Genomic DNA, 23,808 nt, shown 5'->3' on the forward strand with positions numbered 1-23,808 from the left:
GGAAGCCACAGGGAGGAGGGCGCAAGCTTGTTTTCTGCTTCCCTGGAGACTAGGATGCAATGGAAGAATGGCTTCAAACTACAAGAGAAGAGATTCCATCTGAACACGAGGAAGAACTTCCTGACTGTGAGAGCCGTTCAGCAGTGGAACTCTCTGCCCCGGAGTGTGGTGGAGGCTCCTTCTTTGGAAGCTTTTAAACAGAGGCTGGATGGCCATCTGTCAGGGGTGATTTGAATGCAATATTCCTGCTTCTTGGCAGAATGGGGTTGGACTGGATGGCCCATGAGGTCTCTTCCAACTCTTTGATTCCATGATATGTTTCCTTTGTTTTCTTCTAAAATGGTAACTAGATGTGGCATTGTCACAATTTTTATTCGAACTCCAATGGAAACTGATTGGTTTTCTGTGTGCCCCACTTTTTCTTTTAGAAGGTAGGGCCGGGCTGTAGCACAGCTGCTTAATCCCTAGCAGTAATAGATCTTTCCCAACCAAAAGGTGAGCAGTTTGAGCCCAGGTCGGGGTGAGCACCCAACCTTCAGCCTAGGTTAATGTAATAATAACAATATTATTATTATGTAATCTGTATAAACAAAATGTAATGTTCATTTGTGGGATTAACATAACACAAAAACCACTGGATGAATTGACACCAAATTTGGACACAAGACACCTATCAGGCCAATGAGTGACCATCACTCATAAAAACACTAAAAAAACACAGCAGAAGAGTTTTCTAAGATCTACAGAGACACTTGCTGGAACACCTCAGCAAGCGAGAGTCCAAAAGTGGCAGGCTCAAACCCAGATCCTCAATCAATGGCTGATACCAAATGAGAGACTCCCACCTGGGCACACAGAAGGTGGGGCGACTTGGAAGGCTGCGCTCCAGCACCACGAGATGCAGAGCCAACCTTAAATGGGGCTACAAAGTGGAATCCACGACATGCGAGTGTGGAGAAGAACAAACTACAGACCATCTGCTGCAATGCAACCTGATCCCTGCTACATGCACAATGGAGGACGTTCTTGTGACAACACCAGAGGCACTCCAAGTGGCCAGATACTGGTCAAAGGACATTTAATAGAATACAAAGTCTGCAAATTTTGTGTTTTGTTTGTTTGTTGGTCTGTTAAAAAATGCAATGCAACTGTCTGGTCTGCCCCTGACACAATAAATAAATAGATTTTGCCTCTAGAACATGGCTCTATAGCCCGAAAAAACCCACAAGAACCTAATAAATAAATAAATATTATTATTATATTGTACTATATTGTTATACCACAATATATAGAATCATAGAATCAAAGAGTTGGAAGAGACCTCATGGGCCATCCAGTCCAACCCCCTGCCAAGAAGCAGGAATATTGCATTCAAATCACCCCTGACAGATGGCCATCCAGCCTCTGTTTAAAAGCTTCCAAAGAAGGAGCCTCCACCACACTCCGGGGCAGAGAGTTCCACTGCTGAACGGCTCTCACAGTCAGGAAGTTCTTCCTCATGTTCAGATGGAATCTCCTCTCTTGTAGTTTGAAGCCATTGTTCCGCGTCCTAGTCTCCAAGGAAGCAGAAAACAAGCTTGCTCCCTCCTCCTCCCTGTGGCTTCCTCTCACATATTTATACACGGCTATCATATCCCCTCTCAGCCTTCTCTTCTTCAGGCTAAACATGCCCAGCTCCTTAAGCCGCTCCTCATAGGGCTTGTTCTCCAGACCCTTGATCATTTTAGTCGCTCTCCTCTGGACACATTCCAGCTTGTCAATATCTCTCTTGAATTGTGGTGCCCAGAATTGGACACAATATTACATATATAAGCACTATCAGTATATTATACTGTTAATATTATACAACATTAATATTATATATAATATAATAGTATTCTTGCATTACAATGTTATTATTTCTATATATTATGTTGCATTATTATTATAGAATGCAAATATGGCATTATTATTACATTATGCAAATATGGCATTGTTAATAATATTGAATACCAAGTCTGCAAATTTTGTGTTTTGTTTGTTTGTTTGTTTGTCTGTTTTTTAATGCAATACAACTGTTTCGGTTCGCTCCTGACACGATAAATAAATAGAGTAAAATAATACAAGTTATAAAAATAATAATAACAACAGAGTAAATTAATAACCTTGACTCAATTATAAGCCGTGGGGGCTTTTTCAGCCTAAAAAAAAGGACTGAAAAACTTGGTTTGTTTATTTATTTATTTAAAAGTTTTATATACCGACCTTCTCACCTCTCTTGAGGGACTCAGACCTGTTTCCAACTATAATATCACATACAGTCAATAAAACATCATAATTCATATTCACTCGTCGAATGCCTGTCTCCATAACCACGTCTTTACCTGTTTCCTGAATGTCAGGATAGAAGGGGCGGTTCTGATCTCCAGTGGGAGAGAGTTCCAGAGTCGAGGGGCCACCACCGAGAAGGCCCTGTCCCTCGTCCCCACCAGACGCGCTTGCGAGGCCGGTGGGACCGAGAGCAGGGCCTCTCCAGACGATCTTAATAATCTTGATGGTTCATAGGGGAGAATACATTCGGAGAGGTAAACAGGGCCGGAGTCGTTTAGGGCTTTATAGGTTAACACCAGCACTTTAAATTGTGCTCAGAAGCTCATTGGCAGCCAGTGGAGATGTTGTAACAACGGAGTGGTGTGCTCCCTGTACACAGCACCTGTTAGTAGTCTGGCTGCCGAGCGTTGGACTAGCTGCAGCTTCCAGGCAGTCTTCAGAGGCAACCCCACGTAGAGAGCGTTGCAGTAGTCTAAACGGGATGTAACCAAGGCGTGGACCACCGTGGCCAAGTCAGACTTCCCAAGGTATGGGCGCAGCTGGCGCACAAGTTTTAATTGTGCAAAAGCTCCCTTGACCACCGCCGAGATCTGGGGCTCCAGGCTCAGCAATGAATCTAGGAGAACTCCCAAACTGCAAACCTGTGACTTCAGGGGGAGTGTGACCCCGTCCAGCACAGGTTGTCACCCTATGCCCTGTTCGGCCTTTTGACTGACCAGGGGTACCTTGTCTGGATTTAGTTTCAATCTGTTGTCCCTCATCCAGTCCGTTACAGCGGCCAAGCACCGGTTCAGGACTTTGACAGCCTCCTTAGTAGCAGGTGGAAAGGAGTGACAGAGTTGTTTATACTCAAGTATATATGGTAGTTTCCATTCAGGCTTCTCTGATTTTCCCCTCTTCTTGTCCAATTAGAAGTGAATGGCAACAAAGTTAAGAAGAAACTAATTGTGCCAAATATCACTCTAGCTCTGGATCAGAGCGCGGACTCTATTTTGTCCGACTTCGACGACAGCAAAGATATCGATCTGGATGATATCGACACACCGTCTGAAAACAGCAATGAGTTCGAATGGGAAGGTAAGGTGCTGTATTTCTAAGCCTTAGGTGTACGTTTGTTCCGTGCAACTCAGCCAGCGTTATTGGATTGTGGCGCAAATAGTTGGTGTCACTTTGGTGTCCAGTTATTTGCAAGAAAGACAGGATATAAACAAAAATAAAAGTAAGCCGATGCTGTTTGTTTCTTCTTCAGCCTTTAGTAGAGACACGTGCAAGGCTGTTATAGTCTCTCCAAAACAAATTGTTTGCAGCACCTGCCCACCTTGTCCTTTTCTGTGGCCCTCCTCCAGATGCTGGACCACAAATCCTGTAGATGTCATGACTAGAACGGATGGGAGTTGGAATTCAGGAACATCTGGAAGGCTGCAGTTTGGATTGAGATATATGACTTGTGGGTGCAACATTCAAAACATCCTTTGACATTTTCCCCAACTTCAGAGCCACACGTGCCTTTGAGCTACAATTCCCATTTTTTCCAGTTAGTCAAAAGTGATAGGAGTTCTCATTCAATAACATCTGGGGACTCAAAATTGGTTGAAATCTAAAGAGCACTGATGACTATCTTTAAAAATTATAGTTTTCCCTCTATCTCCTCAGATTCTCCATCCATTGATTCAATGGCCATTTGAAAGCCACCATAATAAGACTGATATGACCCTAGAGCAGTGTTTCTCAATCTTCCTAATGCCGCAAACCCTTAATACAGTTCTTGTGTTGTGGTGACCCCCAACCATAAAGTTAATTTCATTGCTACTTCATAATTGTCATAGTTGTTATGAATCGCAATATCTGATATGCAGGCACAAACGCCTGATATGCCCAAATTTCAATACTGGTGGGGTTGGAGGGAGATTGACTTTATCATTTGGGAATTGTAGTTGCTGGGATTTATAGTTCACCTACAATCAAATTGCATTCAGGATTCCACCAACAATGGAATTGAACCAGACTTGGCACATAGAACTCTCAAGACCAACAGAAAATACTGGAAGGATTTGGTGGGCATTGACCTTGACTTTTGAAGTTCTAGTTCACCTACATACCGAGAGCACTGTGAACTCAAACAATGATGGATCTGGACCAAATTTAGCACAGATACTCAATATGCCCAAAGGTTAACGCCAGTGGAGTTTGGGGAAAATCGACTCTGACATTTAGGAGTTGTAGTTGCTGGGATTTATAGTACACCTACAATCAAATCGCATTCAGGACTCCACCAACAATGAAATTGAACCAGACTTGGCACATAGAACTCTCAAGACCAAGAAAAAAATACTGGATGGGTTTGGTGGGCACTGACCATGAGTTTTGGAGTTGTAGTTCACCTATATCCAGAGAGCACCTTGGACTCAAACAATAATGGCTCTGGACCAAACTTGGCATGAATTCTCAGTATGCTCAAATGTGAACACTGGTGGAGTTTGGGGAAGATAGACCTTGACATTTGGGAGTTGTCGTTGCTGGGATTTATAGCTCACCTACAATCAAATACCATTCTGAACCCCACCAACCATAGAATTTGGCCAATCTTCCCAGACAGAACCTCCATGCTGAACAGAAAAACTATGCCTTGTGAGGGGCCTCCCTCATGCTCCCGCCAGCTAGCAGGGGCGTGGGGCAGGTGAGGACCCCTTTGCGTAAGGCCTTGCCTTGCGAGGCGCCTCCCTCACACTCCCGCTGGCTGGCAAGGGCGCGGGGCAGGCGAGGGCCCTTTCGTGTAAGGCCTTGCCTTGTGAGAAGCCACCCTCGCGCTCCCGCCGGACGGCAAGGGCGTGGGGCAGGCGAGGACCCCTTCACGCAAGGCCTCGCCTTGCTAGCGGCCCCCCTCGCATCCTTCACGCTCTTGTCGGCCGGCAAGGGCGCAGGGCAGAAATGTAGGCAAAACGTCAAGAGAGAATGCTTCTAGTATATCTTCCTCAAGCCCCCTACTCCCACATGCCTGCATCAAGTCTTGGCTTGGTTTTGTGTAGTAGGAGACTGTGTGAGAGAGGGGGGGGGAGAGCACATGCAGCAGAGAAAATTTGTGTTTTAATGTTTGCAAATTTTAAGGTTTAAATTAAATTTGAAAATATTGCAATGCTTAAGCGGCTGAGGGGGAAAGGAAGGGGCCGGAGGTTGTTAGGAATTGTGGGAGTTGACGTCCAAAACACTTGGAGGGCCTAAGTTGGCCCAGGGCTGGTATAGAGAAAGAATGTTTATGTGTGTGAGAAAGACTTTGGAGAGACAAAGTGTGTGAAGAGAGGTCCCCTACATCTCCCCTAAATCAGTGTCAGTTCCTCCCAAACCCCTCCAGTATTTTTTGTTTGACAAGGAAGTTCCGTGTGGAAGTCTCAGTGGTCTGTGGAAGTCAGAGCCAAATCGGTTGAAGGGACTGCAGATCCCATCATCTGTTTTCCATACTCCCCCAAACATATTTTTTTCTGATTAATCACGATGCTTTGATTATGTTGAATTTGCAACAATGAAAATGCATCCTGCATATCACATATTTACATTACGATTCATAACAGTAGCAAAATTACAAAGGAGCAACGAAAATAATTTTATGGTTGGGGGTCACCACAACATGCATATTTAGGAGTCACAGTTTTACAAAGGTTGAGAACCACTGTGTTATGCAGTTATGCAAACCTTTCTTTCCGCGTCAGAAACCCCCTCACCCCCCAAGTGCTTAGAAGTGTTCATCATTGGAATAAGGTTTCTGTCTCTTCTCTTCTCTTTAATGCGGCTGTCTGCGTTTTCCCGGAAGGATAGTTTCCATTAACAGCTTCTGTCTTGGAAACAAACTACTAACACGCTGCAGTAGTTTTCCCACCCCTCTGTGGTAAGGTTTGTGCTACTAAAATTAAATTTTGACAAAGCCCATGAAGATGATCTGTATCCTTTTGGGCGCTCCCAAGATTCTGATTCAAACATCTGTTGCATGGCTGTCAGAAATCAATGTATGGAAATGATTCAAATGTGTAAATGGCGGGGCGGTTGTAGGCAAAGGTAAGAGATTGAGGGCCGTTGTCTGATCAAGGGGCTTTGGCGACATTCTAATCCAAGATATCAGTATTGATTTATTTAAATAAAGGATGCTGAATATGTCAGTATGAGGGGCGTTCATGAAAGATTTCCCCTGACCCACTTCCTGCAGACTGAGAGCAATGAAACTTGGCCCATTTCTAAGTCCTTCTCTCCACTTTTTTGTGTGTTAGGAGCAACTTGAGAAACTTCAAGTCGCTTCTGGTGTGAGAGAATTGGCCGTCTGCAAGGATGTTGCCCAGGGGACGCCTGGATGTTTTGATGTTTTATCATCCTTGTGGGAGGCTTCTCTCATCTCCCCGCATGAGGAGCTGGAGCTGATAGAGGGAGCTCATCCTCACTCTCCCTGGATTCGAACCTGTGACCTGTCGGTCTTCAGTCCTACTGGCACAGGGGTTTAACCCACTGCGCCACTGGGGGCTCCTTACTGGAGCATAATTAGACATAAATGAATATATGGAATGACTGACAATGCAACTGGACAACGATTTTTGTAAAGAGATGCCAATAATCTTTTTTTTTTTACAGATATCTGCTTTTTATATTACACTAGCTGTACCCACCACGCATTGCTGTGGCCAACCTTCCCTCCCTCTTTCTCTCCTTCCTTCCTTCCTTCCTTCCTTCCTTCCTTCCCTTCCCTTCCCTTCCCTTCCCTTCCCTTCCCTTCCCTTCCCTTCCCTTCCCTTCCCTTCCCTTCCCTTCCCTTCCCTTCCCTTCCATCCGTCCCTCCCTCCCTCCCTCCCTCCTTTTCTCTTTTTCTTTCCTTTCTTCTTTCTTCCTTCTCTACCTATTTCTTTTCTCACTTCCTTTGCTCTTTGGTTCCATCCTTCCTTGTCTCCTTCCTTCCTTCCTTCCTTCCTTCCTTCCTTCCTTCCTTCCTTCCTTCCTTCCTTCCTTCCTTCCCTCTTTGGTTCCTTCTCTCCTTCCTTCCCTCTTTCACTTTTTTATTTCCTTCCCTCCTTCCTTCCTTCTTTCCCTCCCTCTTTCTTTCTTTTGTTCCTTCTCTCCTTCCTTCCCTCTTTCACATTTTTATTTCCTTCCCTCCTTCCTTCTTTCCTTCCCTCCCTCCCTCTTTCTCTCTTTCGTTCCTTCTCTCCTTCCTTCCTTCTTTCACTTTTTTATTTCCTTCTCGCCTTCCTTCCTTCCTTCCCTCTTTCACTCTTTTGTTCCTTCTCTCCTTTCTTCCTTCTTTCCTTCCTTCCCTCCCTCCATCCCTCCCTTTCTCTTTTTCTTTCCTTTCTTCTTTCTTCCTTCTCTACCTGTTTCTTTTCTCACTTCCTTTGCTCTTTGGTTCCATCCTTCCTTGTCTCTTTCCTTCCTTCCTTCCTTCCTTCCCTCCCTCTTTGGTTCCTTCTCCCTTCCCTCTTTCACTTTTTTATTTCCTTCCCTCCTTCCTTCCTTCCTTCTCTCCCTCTTTCTTTCGTTCCTTCTCCTTCCCTCTTTCACTTTTTTATTTCCATCCCTCGTTCCTTCCTTCCTTCCTTCCCTTCCCTTCCCTTCCCTTCCCTTCCCTTCCCTTCCCTTCCCTTCCCTTCCCTTCCTCCCTCCCTCCCTCCCTCCCTCCCTCCCTTTCTCTTTTTCTTTCCTTTCTTCTTTCTTCCTTCTCTACCTTCCTTTGCTCTTTGGTTCCATCCTTCCTTGTCTCTTTCCTTCCTTCCTTCCTTCCCTCCCTCTTTCTCTCTTTCGTTCCTTCTCTCCTTCCTTCCCTCTTTCACTTTTTTATTTCCTTCTCCCTTTCCTTCATTCTCTACCTTTCTTTATTTTGTTCCATCTCTCCTTCCCTCCCTCTTTCCCTCTTTCTCTCTCTCCACAAGGGTTTGACCAGCAGGGGCTCGGTGCCACTGAGGGACACACACTTCTCCCATTTTTGAAGCAACTGTCAACACCTCGCTTGTAGAAGTCAAAAGGTTGCTCAAAAAGCCATGTTGTGACTTCAGAAATCAGAGTATCATCACCTGAAAAATGCTGGCCCTTCAAAAATAACTTCCTTGTTGAAAAGAGGTGGAAGAGAAGGGCCAGGAAAGCAGTTCCATCTTGCCTCCAGTGTCATCAGTTGGGAGCCCCCCCCCCCCCCCCCAGCACCAACTGCTGCTCTGAGATTAGAGTGAAGAGAGGGGCCAGGAAGGCAGTTCCATCTTGTCTCCTGCACTGTGCTTATAATCTATATATATAAAAATGGAAAGGCTGTTCAACGGGACAGCAAAACGCAAAAAAACCCCGACGAAAACTCACCAAATTTGCCATGCACATACCTCAACCCACAAGGTATGCACAACGCAAATCAAAATTCCAAACAACATTTCAACAAACTCACAATTACAAAAACCAACTGAGCATGCACAGTGCCCAGGGGAGGAAGTACACACGAAATGCACTCTGGGAGCTGTAGTTCTAGAACGCGGCCTACCCGCTGACGCTGAAGCCCCAGCCTGGGAGTTGGAGCTCAGCCAGCTGTGCTCGCCGGGGGCCAGGATGCCCAGGAGGCCCCCGCAAGATGCAGAGCCAACCTCCAGAAATGGGGCCACAAAGTGGAGTCCACGACATGTGAGTGTGGAGAAGAGCGAACCACTGACCACCTGCTGCAATGCACCCTGAGCCCTGCCACATGCTCAACGGAGGACCTTCTTATAATAACACCAGAGGCACTCCAAGTGGCCAGATACTGGTCAAAGGACATTTAATAGAACGCCAAGTCTGCAAACTCTGTTTTGTCTGTTTGCTAAAAAATTGTTTAAAATGTAATACAATTGTCTGGTTGATACTGACACGATAAATAAATAAATTTTGCACATAACTTATACGGACTGATATCATTACACATGTGCACTATCAGCGTCCTGTGATCAATAGAAGTGGGTCAGGAGACATCTTTAATGAACGCCCCTCGTACTTCTTGCTCCGGTGCTGGGAATGGCTTGACGAGGGGAGAGTTTTGCTTAGCAAATTAAAATCTAATCCAGGAACACTGATTTTTTTTAAATCCATTCACGACTTGGGAATGACAGCTTTATACTTGAAGCCACTGAGTTTTAACAACATTATGCACAGTTATGGCTTCACTGCTGATTTATGGTGTAACGAAAGCAATTTTTAGATAGGAATGTTGACTTTTCAATCTCACTACTTGGTCAAGTGGACGATTCTTACTATCATAATCTCTTTATTTTTTAAAATAACCAAAATATGGACAGATGATCTTCCGAAGCCCAAAACGACTGATGTGATTAGAAAAGGGTCGTTTTCGGAATACGCAGCATCGGATGACAAAGAAGAGGAGCGGCGGTGGCGGATGTTCCGGATTGGAGACCAGGATCACCGGGTGGACATGAAGGCCATTGAGCCCTACAAGAAGGTGATCAGCCACGGAGGTACGGAGAGAAAGCTGGTTCAATGCCCTGCCCAGCCACCAATGGCAAGGGTTTCATTTTCAATTATATTTTTTCCATTTTAATTAAGGTTATTACGGTGATGGATTAAACGCAATTGTCGTGTTTGCGGTTTGTTTCATGCCGGAAGGCGGTCAGCCAAACTACAGATACCTGATGGATAATTTGTTTAAGTAAGTAATTGTGGGTGGTACATACATATATATCTATTAGGGCTGGGCAGTTTCGTTTGTTAATTTCGTAATTCGTTATTAATTCAATTTTTTTTGATAACGATGTGATATTGAACCATTCAGGAGCAACTAAAAATCGAAACAATTTTTAAAATTTATTTCATAATTGTTTCATAATTGTTTCGAAATTGTTTCATTATTATTTCGTTATTATTTCCGTATGTCTGGTGCAAGTTTTATAGTTGTTGTTTGTTTTATCAGTGATAAAGAAATAAATTATCACACCAACAGTCAACAACAGAGGGAGAGGGAAGCTTCAGAAGTTCCCCCTGTCCCATTTGGAGGGTTTTTTAGCGTATTGCGCAATCGCGTCCGCCATTAACGAATCGATTCGTTATTGTTTCGAAATTGTTTTGTAATTTCTGAAATTTCGTAAATATCGAACTTTTTTAAAGAAAAATTTCGGAATTCTTTTAAAAAACAAAACGCAAAAAACCCCTAAAAACGAATCAAGTTTAGAAACAAATTTTTCTGTGGTTGCCCAGCCCTAGTATCTATATATATAAAAATGATCTGTGCATAATGAGTACCTTAAAAACAAAAGAACCAATGAACAAAATCACACCAAATTTGGCAACAAAACATCTCACTACACAAGGAGTGACCATCACTCAAAGAATTATGATTTTGTCATTTGGGAGTTGTAGTTGCTAGGATTTATAGTTCACCTATAATCAAATAGCATTCTGAACTCGATCAACGATGGAATTGAACCAAACTTGGTACATAGAACTCCCATGACCAACAGAAAATACTGGAAGGAAACGCCTAAGTATTAATGCCCAAGTATACCTATCTCTGCAGAGTTCAAGCTTTTGACATGCATATATTCAGCGGCCTGGCCAATGTCCATGCAGTGATGGTTCTTGAAGAATTGTGATGCTAATGGTGATGAAATCCAAAAAAAAGTTCTGTTCTTTCTTTTCCATTCTCTCTCATTCTGTCTCTATCTGAACAGGTATGTTATTGGCACGCTAGAGCTGTTGGTTGCTGAAAACTATATGATTGTTTATCTGAACGGTGCCACCACACGGCGGAAGATGCCCAGCCTGGGCTGGCTCCGGAAGTGTTACCAGCAGATCGATAGGAGGTAAGATGAAGGAGAAGAGGTGTGAATATATCCAACTGTAGGAGATCTATTGAATACCAACTGAATAACTTTCGACCAGTTTCCAATTTCCCCTTTTTGGACAAAGTCCTGGAACGTGTGGTATCCTCGCAACTCCAAGTGTTCTTGGAAGACGCGGATTATCTGGATCCGGCGCAGTCTGGTTTTAGGTTGGGACATGGATCCGAGACAGCCTTGGTCGCCTCAGTGCAGTGTTTCTCAACCTTCTTAATGCCCTTAATACAGTTTCTCATGTTGTGGTGACCCCCAACCATAACATTGTTTTCATTGCTACTTCATAGCTGTAGTTTTGCTACTGTTATGAATCGTAATGTAAATACCTGATATGCAGGATGTATTTTCATTCACTGGATCAAATTTGGCACAAATACCTGATATGCCCAAATTTGAATACTGGTGTGGTTGGGGGAGTTTGATTTTGGAGTTTGGGAGTTGTGGTTGCTGGGATTTCTACTTCACCTACAATCAAACAGCATTCCAATGATGGAATGGAACCAAACTCGGCACACAGTTCTCCCATGATCAACAGTAAATACTGGAAGGGTTTGGTGGGCAGTGTCCTTTGGTTTTGGAGTTGTAGTTCACCTACATCCAAAGATGACTGTGGACTCAAACAATGATAGATCTGGACCAAACTCTACAAGAATACTCAATATGCCCAAATGTGAACAGTGATGGAATTAGGGGAAAACAGAATCTTGACATTTGGGAGTTGTAGTTGCTGGGATTTATAGTTCACTTACAGTCACAGAGCATTCTGAACCCCATCAACAATAGAATTGGGTCAAACCTCCCACAAGAACCCCCATGTGGGTCACAGCAATATGTGGCAGGAAAAAGGAGATTCCATCTGAACATGAGGAAGAACTTCCTGACTGAGAGCTGTTCAGCAGTGGAACTCTCTGCCCAAGAGTGTGGTGGAGGCTCCTTCTTTGGAAGCTTTTAAACAGAGGCTGGATGGTCATCTGTCAGGAGTGATTTGAATGCAATATTCCTGCTTCTTGGCAGAATGGGGTTGGACTGGATGGCCCATGAGGTCTCTTCCAACTCTAGGATTCTATGATTCTATGACGGCTAGTCTATATATATAAAAATGCTCTGTGCGTAATGAGTACCTTAAAAACAAAAAAACTACTGGGCCAAATAACCCCAAATTTGGCAACAAAACTCCTCGCAAACCAAGGAGTGACCATCACTGGAAAAAAAACCCACAAAAATATCTTTAAATTCAAAATATTACCATAATAAATAGACTCCTAGAATAGAATTAGAAGGGACTCTACCATAGTATGGGAGGACAGAAAGGAAGGAGAGAAGAAAGGAGCGAGGGAAAAAGGGAAGGAATGTAGGAGGGAAAGGGGTAAGGAAGGAAAGAGAGAAGGAGGGAGGGAAAGAAGGAAGGAGGGAAGGAAGGAAAGAAGGGAGAGAAGGAAGGAAAGAAAGAGGTACAGAAGGAAGAATACAAAGTAGAAAGGAAAGAAAAAGGGGAGGAAAGGCAGGAAAGAGGTAAAGAAGGAAGGAAGGAGAAAAGGAAATAAAAAGTAAAAGAAGGAAGGAAACAAGGAGAGAAGAAATGAGACAAAGGAAGAAGTAGAGAAAGGGAAGGAAGGGAAGAGAGAAGGAAGGATGAAACCAAAGAGCAAAAGAAGGAATGAAAAAAGAGGTAGAGAAGGAAGAAAGGGGAAGAAAAAGGGGGGAAGGAATAGGTAGGTACCTCTCTTTCATAATAGTCCAGATATCTACCTCTACTTCGAAAATTCTTACTATAGGCCACAGCAACACGTGGCAGGGCACAGCTAGTATAGTAGATAAATAAATAAAATCTAGCTCTGGAGATCAAATCGCTGGTTGTTAGGAACATCATGTTGCCCAATCTGGTCCTTAAGGAAAAAGTAGCGTGCTTTGATTCTCTTGTTGACCTCTCTTCCCTATTTTTTTATCATGACTGTAATTCTACTTCCACTTTAGGTTACGGAAAAACCTGAAATCATTAATTATTGTTCATCCTTCGTGGTTCACCCGGACACTCTTGGCAATCACAAAGCCTTTTATTAGGTAATCCTCCTCATATTTACTCCACTTGCTTTGGTTTTTAAGGACTGGCACATTTCATATTTTCATCTATATAAATAAAAATGTAATGTTCGTTTGTGGGATTAACAGAACACAAAAACCAGTGGGCGAATTGACACCAAATTTGGACACAAGACACCCAACAACCCAATGTATGTCTTTCACTCAAAAATTTTTGATTTTATTTAGGAGTTGTAGTTCTTGGGATTTATAGTTCACCTACAATCAAACTCCACCAATGATGGAATTGAACCAAAAGTGACACACAGGACTCCCATGACCAACAGAAAACACTAGAAGTGTTTGGTGGGCATTGACCTTGAGTTTGGGAGTTGTAGTTCACCTACATCCAGAGAGCACTGTGGACTCAAACAATGATGGATCTGGACCAAACTTGGCACGAATATTCCATATGCCCAATTATGAACACAGGTGGAGTATGGGGGAAATAGACCTTGACATTTGGGAGTTGTAGTTACTGGGATTTATAGTTCACCTACAATCAAAGAGCATTCAGAAACCCATACATGATAGAACTGGGCCAAACCTCCCACACAGAACCCACACATAACAGAAAATACTGTATTTTCTGTTGGTCTTTGGCAACCCCTCTGACACCCCCTCATGACCTCACCCCAAGGGTCCCGACCCCCAGGTTCAGAAATGCTGCCTTAAGGCCATCCAGTCCACCTCCCTTCACCAGGGCAAGAAAACATAATCAAAGCCCTCCTGACAGAGAGCCATCCATCCATCCTTAGATATAGATATATATGATTCACACACACATGTATATGATAGATATAATATCAAAGATTTGAAAGGAACCCCTAATGAAGGACAATAGTATGTTCCATGTTCCAAAGTAGACAAAGCAGACAATCTCTACATCAACACTGACAAAGAAGTACTGTTTACGCTCAAGCATAAAAAAATTACATATATTAGAAACCAACACTTTCTCATTACTTTATTTTCAAGATCACCAGACTGGGCCACAGCAATGCGTGGCAGGGGACAGCTAGTCATCTATATAAATAAAAATGTAATGTTCGTTTGTGGAATTAACAGAACTCAAAAACCACTGGGGGAATTGACACCAAATTTGGACACAAGACACCTAACAACCCAATGTATGTCCTTCACTCATAAAACACTGAAAAACACAGAAGAAGGGACTTAAAAGCCCCCCAAAAAGCTAAATGATGAAAAGATAAATGACAATACAGAAAAAAGGGATGAAAGAGGGAGGGAAGGGGAGAAAAAGAAAGAAAGAGAGAAAAGAGGGAGGGAGGGAAAGAAGGAAAGGGAGAGGGACGCATGGAAGCAAAGAGAGAAAGAAGGAAGGAAAGAGGTAGAGAAGGAAGAAAGGAGAGAAAGAGGGAGGGAAAGAAAAAGGGTGAAGGAAGGAAAGTTAAGGAAGGAAGGAGAGAAGGGAAAAAGGGAAAGAAGGAAGCAAGAGGGAGCGAAGGAAGGGGGGAAGATGTAGTGAAAGAGGGAGGGAAGGAAAGGAAGAAGGAAGAAAGAGACAGCAGAAGAGAAAGAAAAGGGGAAGGAAGGAAAGGTAGAGAAGGAAGAAAAGAGAGAAAGAGGGAGGGAAGGAAAGTTAGAGAAGGAAAGAAAAGGGGGAAGGAAGGAAAGAGGTAGAGAAGGAAGGGGGGAAGATGTAGAGAAAGGGAGGGAAGGAAAGAGAGAAGGAAGAAAGAGACAGGAGAAGAGAAAGAAATAGGAGAAAGGAAGGAAAGCGATCGAGAAGGAAGGAAGAAGAGAAGGAAAGATGGGAAGGAAGGAAAGAGGGAGTGATGGAAGGAGGGAAAGAAGGAGAGAAAGAGGGAAGTTTGGCCACAGCAAAGCGTGGCGGGTACAGCTAGTGGCAAATAATAATTTTCTCATCTCTCTCTCTTTTTTTTTTAGCTCCAAATTCAGGAGAGAAAGGGAGGGAAGGAAAAGGGGAAAGAAGGAAGGAAAGTGGGAGCGAAGGAAGGGGGGAAGATGTAGAGAAAGAGGGAGGGAGGGAAAGATAAGGAAGAAAGGAGACAGCAGAAGGAAGGAATGAGATAGAGAAGGAATAAAGGAGAGAAAGGGAAGGAAAGAAAAAAGGGGAAGGAAGGAAAGTTAGAGAAGGAAGGGGAAGGAAAGAAAAAGGGAAAGAAGGAAGGAAAGAGGGAGCGAAGGAAGGGGGGAAGATGTAGAGAAAGAGGGAGGGAAGGAAAGAGAGAAGGAAGAAAGGAGACAGCAGAAGAGAAAGAAACACGGGGAAGGAAGGAGATAGAGAAGGAAGAAAGGAGAGAAAGGGAAGGAAAGAAAAAAGGGGAAGGAAGGAAGGAAAGTTAGAGAAGGAAGGGGAAGGAAAGAAAAAGGGAAAGAAGGAAGGAAAGAGGGAGCGAAGGAAGGGGGGAAGATGTAGAGAAAGAGGGAGGGAAGGAAAGAGAGAAGGAAGAAAGAGACAGCAGAAGAGAAAGAAATAGGGGAAAGGAAGGAAAGCGATCGAGAAGGAAGGAAGAAGAGAAGGAAAGATGGGACGGAAGGAAAGAGGGAGTGACGGAAGGAGGGAAAGAAGGAGAGAAAGAGGGAAGGTTGGCCACAGCAAAGCGTGGCGGGTACAGCTAGTGGCAAATAATAATTTTCTCATCTCTCTCTCTCTCCTTTTTTTATTTAGCTCCAAATTCAGCCAGAAAATCAAGTATGTCTTCACTTTGGCAGAGCTGGCTGAGCTCATCCCTATGGAATATGTCGGCATCCCTGAATGCATAAAACAGTAGGTTGCCATTTCAAATTATAATAATGAGGTTGGTGATGATGTTTTACCTGACTCTCCTTGGCAGTTGGTGAACCCTATACGGAAAAAAAAATGTTGCTTTTGTTTTTGGAAGAAGTTTGAGACCAAGATTCTATCTCTAAATCCAACTAGAGGGGATCCATTGAATCAAAGGAATTTACGTCCTTTTTGCCTTACCAGGTTTCCGTCGAATCAGTGCATGGACCTATATATATATATACACTCTCGTTTAAGTCTGGATTTTTTTTTAAAAAAAATGAATTTTAGGTAAATAAGTGTTTTTGGTGTAATCATGTCATTTCTTTATTTCTCAGTTTCCAACTAGGATGGGCTCCCAAAATTTATTATTTATTTATTTATCGCATTTCTATCCCGTCCTTCTCAACTCCCAAAGGGGGACTCAGGACGGCTTACAATGGGCCCCATTCCGAAGCCATTACATAACAAATTGCAAAATTAAAACCACAATTAAACATAAAAGCATAATTAATAATAATAATAATAATAATAATTATTATTATTATTATTATTTATTTGTACCCCGCTACCATCTCCCCAAGGGACTCAGTGCGGCTTACATGAGGCCAAGCCTGCAGTACATCAATAAAACGAAGGCAATTACAAAATAATCAATACAAAACAGTAAAATAAATCTCAAAAAAATAAACAATAAACATACAAGCATTTAAAACCTATGGCCGGGCCAAATGTAATAATTTAAATTGTTTTAAAAATAATGCTGGGCATGAACAAGACAGGGTATAATAATAATAATAATAACAACAACAACAACAACAACAACTTTATTTGTACCCCACCACCATCTCCCTGATGGGGACTTACATGGGGCCAAGCCCGAACAACAATTACAATAAAGAACAACCGAACGGGCATAACTAGGATAGGGTTTTCAAAGAAAGATGAGGGCGCGCAGGCAATCCTAAATCAATGTTAAAGTGCATTTGAGGACATATTGCCAAGAGTTTTCCTTATTCTGTCTGGCCGTATTTTGTGTCAAAAGCATTGCATAGGTAAAGGTAGGTATTAGGCTTGGTTGATCAGGTTCGTAAGCTTCTAAAATCGGAATGAATTCGTATTTAAATGACTTTTAAAACAATTTCGAGCCAAGCTGGAATAGTGTGAGGAGTAATTACGAATTGAAACAGTTTACCCATTTTTCGGACTTTTTTCGGATGTCTGGTCAAAGTTTACAGTTTCGCAGTTTCCCTGACCCCCCTGGCGACAAGCCGCGATGCGGAAGGGCAAGGTGGATGTGGCCACAGCCAGCTCTTCCTGAAGGCCACGCCCCGAGTGGCCGTCAAGAAGAGCTGGGCGTAGCCACACCCACCTCATTCCCCTTCCATCCATCGCCCTTTGCAGTCACACAGGAAGGGAAACTGCAAGATTTTAAAAGTAATCTTGCAGTTTCCCTTCCCTGTGTGACTGGAAAGGGCGATGGATGGCAGAGGGAGGAGGTGAGCGTGGCCACACCCAGCTCTTCCTGAAGGCCACGCCCCCCAGTGGCCATCAAGAAGAGCTGGGCTTAGCCACGCCCACCTCATCCCCCTGCCTACCACCCATCGGCGTTCGCAGTCACCCACCCAGGGAAGGGAAACTGCGAGATTTTAAAACTAATCTCGCAATTTCCCTTCCCTGGGTGGGTGACTGCGAACGCCGATGGGTGGCAGGGAAATGAGGTGGGCGTGGCTACGCCCAGCTCTTCCTGATGGCCACTTCTCTCACACCAGAAGCAACTTGCAGTTTCTCAAGTCGCTCCTGACACGACAAAAAAAAAAATTGTCGAAGGCTTTCATGGCTGGAATCACTCAGTTCTTGTGGGTTTTTTCGGGCTATATGGCCATGTTCCAGAGGCATTTCTCCTGACGTTTCGCCTGCATCTATGGCAAGCTTCCTCAGAGGTGAGGTCTGCTGGAGCTGGGAAAAAAGGGGTTTATATATCTGTGGAATGACCAGGGTGAGACACCTCTGCAGGAGTCTACCGTATACCATGCAGCTGTGGACAAGTCTACATAGGGACCACCAAACGCAGCGCCCAGACACGCATCAAGGAACATGAAAGGCACTGCAGACTACTTCAACCAGAGAAGTCAGCCATAGCAGAGCACCTGATGAACCAACCTGGACACAGCATTCTATTTGAGAACACAAAAATGCTGGACCACACCAACAACCACCATGTCAGACTACACAGAGAAGCCATTGAAATCCACAAACATGTGGACAATTTCAACAGAAAGGAAGAAACCATGAAAATGAACAAAATCTGGCTACCAGTATTAAAAAACTCTAAAATTAAAACAGCAGAGAGAAAAACAGGCAGGGACATCTAATCACCTTTCAAGAAGAGTTTGCTCCAGGCACAGTCAGCCCATTGTATGCTAATCAAGGTGGTCAGTTGAAAAGATTCACACCTAGCCCAACTTACAAAAGCCTTTTGTCTCACCCTGGTCATTCCACAGATAAATAAACCCCCTTTTTTCCCAGTTCCAGCAGACCTCACCCTCTGAGGAAGCTTGCCATAGATGCAGGCGAAACGTCAGGAGAAATGTCTCTGGAACATGGCCATATAGCCCGAAAAAACCCACAAGAACTGAGAAATTTTTTTTTAATTTTTTAAACTATTACACTTGGCCCTGCCATAGGTTTTTAAAAATCCTTGCGTGTTATTGGCCGTCTGCAAGGACGTTGCCCAGGGGACACCTGGATGATTTGGTGTTTTTATCATCCTTGTGGGAGGCTTCTCTCATGTCCCCGCATGAGGAGCTGGAGCTGATAGAGGGAGCTCATCCGCCTCTTCCCGGATTCGAACCTGCAACCTGTCGGTCTTCAGTCCTGCCAGCACAGGGGTTTAACCCGCTGCGCCACCGGGGGATCAAAAAAATAAATAATATTGATTCAATCAGGAATAATAATAATCTTCAAATCTTCCTTTAAATCCATTATTATTACTATTATTATTATTATTTTACTGACACAAAAACACAGTATGCCACACAAATGAGATATTACATCCAGAATAGACTACTGCAACGCACTCTACGTGGGGCTGCCTTTGAAGACTGCCTGGAAACTTCAACTATGTTATTTATTTATTCATAATCATCCATAGGGTTGATGCCCACTCTATGGACAAACAGGTGTACAGAGCTCTGAACTCCATAATGGAAGAGGAGGCTATATGAGCCATTAACCTGGGGCCACTTAACAACCAAAACAGTTTTTATTAGAAAGGAACTCAATCCGATGACTTCTATTCCAAGTTTTTGAGTTATGTATTTATTTATTTATTTATTTACGACATTTCTATGCCACCCTTCTCACCCCGAAGGGGACTCAGAGCTGCTTACAAGGTATATATTACATACAACATATTATTTATTTTTATTTTTTTATTTATTATTCAAACTTCTATGCGGCCACTCCCCTGGGGCTCAGAGCGGCTTACAAGAATGGCTAAAATCTAACACAATTTTAAAACAATTTAAAACAATTTAAAAACAGCAATATAAACAATCAAAGGCCTGTCGAAACAGGTATGTCTTACATGCCCTGCCGAAAGCTGATAAGTCCCGCAAGGTACGGACTTCAGGTGGCAGAGTATTCCAGAGTGATGGTGCCACTGCTGTAAAGGCTCTGCGTCTGGTTGCCGTTAGACGCAAGGCCTTGACACTGGGAATTTCCAATAGATCTTGGTCCTCAGAACAGAGGGATCTCTGGGGTTGGTAGGGGGTGAGGCGGTCCCTCAGGTACATCAGCCCCGGACCATACAAGGTCTTAAAGGTGAGTACCATCACTTTGAAAGTGATCCGGTGCTCAATTGGTAACCAATGCAGCTGCAGTCAGATTGGTGTTATGTGGCATCTCATTGGAGGTCTCGCAAGAAGCCGAGCAGCTGCATTTTGTACCAACTTGAGCTTCCGAATCACCGACAGAGGGAGGCCAATGTAGAGGGCATTACAGTAGTCCAGTCTTATATTATATTATTAGCATAGTACAATATCAGCATCAAACATTGCTATATTGCACCATACCACTATATCGTAATATTATTAGTAATATTACACGCAATATAAATATATAATTATAAATATATAATTATAATATATAGTTAGGACGCTTTGGAGAAATCAGGGCTGTTAGCTTGTTTGGGAACTTTTGCTGACCTGCCAGTCTTACTTCCTGTTGTACTAAAGATCAAATTTTCCCCCACAAAGGTATGAAGAAGAAAAATTTAGAAAGAAAGCCAAAAGGTATATGATACGCACATCTTGATCAGGGCCGTGTCTAATCTCTGCGCTGGGCTCTCCTTGCTGGGACGGATTGGGTCTTGCTGGGATGCATACAGCATGCGGGAATCGAGACCAGCTCTGGCGCATATTAATCTTATGCTTTGAAAGTTAAATAAAGCATTTGCTGGGCTAATTTATTATCCTTGCTCTAATCTTCCAGCCTTCAAAGTGTGCTTCCTCCCTCTTGTAGACTGGGAGAGCCATCGTTGCTTGCAAAGCACTTCCCTAATTCTAGATTTGGAATGACTTTGACGCGGCGGCTGTTACGTAGCTTAACGGCTTAATCTGCACAGACCTCAGTGTAAAAATGAATCCTTTGTGCTGTCTGCATTTACGCTGTCCTCTTTTTCTTGCTCTTAATGGTGCATGCTGGGTTTTTCCGGTGCTTCAGGTATCGCCCACTAATGTTCCTTACCAATACTGACCAGTTCAGACCATTGGTGTTGCTGTTGCTACTAACGAACGTCACTTGATCCAGAATGTGCCCATTATATTATCATTTTTCTCTTGCTAAGTAAGGCTCCGTGAAAAACATGGGAATACTTTTTTGCAGTGCGATATTAGAAAAGCTATGTCTGCCTATTAGCATCCTCATCTAGCTTCCATGCAGCTTATGCCAGGGGTCTTCAAACTGTTTAAACAGAGGGCCAGGTCACAGTCCCTCAAAGTGTTGAAGGGCCGGATTATAATTTGGAAAAAGTATGAATTAATTCCCATGCACACTGGATATATCTTATTTGTAATGTAAAAAACACTTAAAATCCATACAATCACAATACAATACACCCGCCTCATAGGAAACCTGCTACAAACAGGAGCTTTTTTGTTGAGTTCCAGGGCCAGAGAAGCAGATGGCGGAAACAGAAGAACGGCCTGCCTCAGGGGAGCGTGCTCTCTCCATCCACGTTCAACATCTACACAAATGACCAGCCACTGCCAGAAGGGACAGAGAGTTTCATCTATGCTGATGATCATGCCATCACCGCTCAAGCAGGGAGCTTTGAGGTGGTAGAACAGAAGCTTTCCGAAGCTCTAGGTGCTCTCACTGCCTATTACAGGGAAAACCAGCTGATCACTAATCCATCTAAAACACAGTCATGTGCTTTTCATCTCAAGAACAGACAAGCATCCCGAGCTCTGAGGATTATTATTATTTATTTATTTATTTATTTTGCTTATATACCGCTGTATCTCAAGCCTGAAGGCGACTCACAGCGGTTCACAAACAGTAAAAACAGTAGAAACAGCAGTGGTTCCATGCAACATATAACAATTGACTTAACACATTATCCATAAATTACCAATAAGCAATGACAATGCACAATTATTACAAAAAACAACCGTACCCAATCTTCTCATCATCCAAGCGTAGTCCAGGTTCGTCGTCCATTGTTCCATTCCTATGTTCCATTACCAGATTGCACTAAATTACTCAAACGCCTGCACAAACATCCAGGTCTTCACCTTTTTGCGGAATACCATTAGAGATGGTGCTAGTCTAATGTCTGTAAGAAGGGTGTTCCACAGCCGAGGAGCCACCACCGAGAAGGCCCTATCTCTCGTCCCCGCCAGCCGAGCTTGAGAAGCAGGCGGGATCGAAAGCAGGGTCTCCCCGGAAGATCTCAAAGTCCTGGTGGGTTCATAGGCAGAGATGCGGTCAGGTTATTACCTGGGAAGGAATCCTACTGGAGAATTGCAACACACCCAAATACCTGGGAGTCACTCTGGATCGTGCTTTCTCAATACAATCATTTTTTATCGTGTCAGGAGTAACCAGACAGTTGTATTACATTTTTAACAAAACAAACAAACATACATACAAAACACAAAGTTTGCAAGCTTGGTAGTTGACTAAATGTCGTTTGACCAGTATCTGGCCCCTTGGAATGCCTCTGATGTTATTATAAGAAGGTCCTCCCTTGTGTATGTAGCAGGACTCAGGTTGCATTGCAGCAGGTGTTCAGTGGTTTGCTCTTCTTCACACTCGCATGTCGTGGACTCCACTTTGTGGCCCCATTTCTTAAGGTTGGCTCTGCTTCTCGTGGTACCAGAGCGCAGTCTGTTCAGCGCCTTCCAAGTCGCCCAGTTTTCTGTGTGCCCAGGGGGGAGTCTCTCATTTGGTATCAGCCATGGATTGAGGTTCTGGGTTTGAGCCTGCCACTTTTGGACTCTCGCTTTCTGGGGTGTTCCAGCGAGTGTCTTTGTAGATCATAGAAAACTATTTCTAGATTTAAGTCGTTGACGTGCTGGCTGATACCCAAACAAGGGATAAGCTGGAGATGTCTCTGCCTTGGTCCTTTCATTATTGGAAGCTACTTCCCGGCGGATGTCCGGTGGTGCAATACCGGCTAAACAGTGTAATTTCTCCAGTGGTGTAGGGCGCAGACACCCCATGATAATGCGGTATGTCTCATTAAGAGCCACATCCACTGTTTTAGCGTGGTGAGATGTGTTCCACACTGGGCATGCATACTCAGCAGCAGAGTAGCATAGCGCAAGGGCAGATGTCTTCACTGTGTCTGGTTGTGATCCCCAGGTTGTGCCAGTCAGCTTTCATATGATATTGTTTCTAGCACCCACTTTTTGCTTGATGTTCAGGCAGTGCTTCTTGTAGGTCAGAGCACGGTCCAGAGTGACTCCCAGGGATTTGAGTGTGCTGCAATGCTCCCGTGGGATTCCTTCCCAGGTGATCTTCAGAGCTTGGGATGCTTCTCTGTTCTTAAGGTGAAAGGCACATGTCTGTGTTTTGGATGGGTTGGGGATCAGCTGGTTTTCCCTGTAATAGGCAGTCAGAGCACCTAGAGCTTCGGAAAGCTTCTGTTCAACCATCTCAAAGCTCCCTGCTTGAGCAGTGATGGCACGATCATCAGCATAGATGAAGCTCTCTGTCCCTTCTGGCAGTGGCTGGTCATTTGTGTAGATGTTGAACACGGATGGAGCAAGCACGCTCCCCTGAGGCAGGCCGTTCTTCTGTTTCCGCCATCTGCTTCTCTGGCCCTGGAACTCAACAAAGAAGCTCCTGTTTTGTAGCAGGTTTCCTGTGAGGCGGGTGAGGTGGTCGTCCTTTGTGATATTATACATTTTTCTCAGGAGGAGGCAGTGGTTGACAGTATCATAAGCTGCTGACAGGTCTATGAAGACACCTCCTGTCTTTCTATTGCAATTTCCAGTGTGAGAAGGTACATCAGATTACAAAAAAAACATTTAGACAAAGAAAGACATTGGACATACAGACATACAGATTCTAGGCAACTAGATTGGATTTACAATTACATTGGTTAACAAACAAGCAAAGTGGAATTACATTTTCACTCAACATTCATACACATGTGCACTCATTCATCCACATGCATCCAAAATATTACCATATCCTTTTGTCCTTCCTTGGAGGCCAGACCCTGATTTCCTACAGCCTGCCAATGCATAGTTCCAAAACTTCCATAACGCCAAAACTTCAAAACGGCGAAATGCCAAAACTTCTTTCCTTAAGAACAGTGCCAAGGAC

The 23,808-nt window shown here is 43.7% G+C and overlaps 1 protein-coding gene across 3 annotated transcripts in view; it reads left to right on the plus strand.

Moving 5' to 3' along the window:
* BNIP2 (BCL2 interacting protein 2) overlaps window positions 1-23,808 on the plus strand; it is a 46,525-nt gene that overhangs the window by 12,166 nt on the left and 10,551 nt on the right. For 2 of the 3 annotated variants that reach the window (XM_060755799.2, XM_060755800.2), the window contains exons 4-9: window positions 3,223-3,387; window positions 9,588-9,764; window positions 9,853-9,955; window positions 10,974-11,105; window positions 13,113-13,199; window positions 15,874-15,972. In XM_060755799.2, the coding sequence (XP_060611782.2) occupies window positions 3,223-3,387; window positions 9,588-9,764; window positions 9,853-9,955; window positions 10,974-11,105; window positions 13,113-13,199; window positions 15,874-15,972 (763 nt within the window). Of the gene's footprint in view, window positions 1-3,222; window positions 3,388-9,587; window positions 9,765-9,852; window positions 9,956-10,973; window positions 11,106-13,112; window positions 13,200-15,873; window positions 15,973-20,228; window positions 20,265-23,808 lie in introns of all 3 variants that reach the window. The other variant, XM_060755798.2, reaches the window with a different exon arrangement.

Source organism: Anolis sagrei, chromosome 9 (genome assembly GCF_037176765.1).
Source record: "Anolis sagrei isolate rAnoSag1 chromosome 9, rAnoSag1.mat, whole genome shotgun sequence".
Lineage (NCBI taxonomy): Eukaryota > Metazoa > Chordata > Lepidosauria > Squamata > Dactyloidae > Anolis > Anolis sagrei.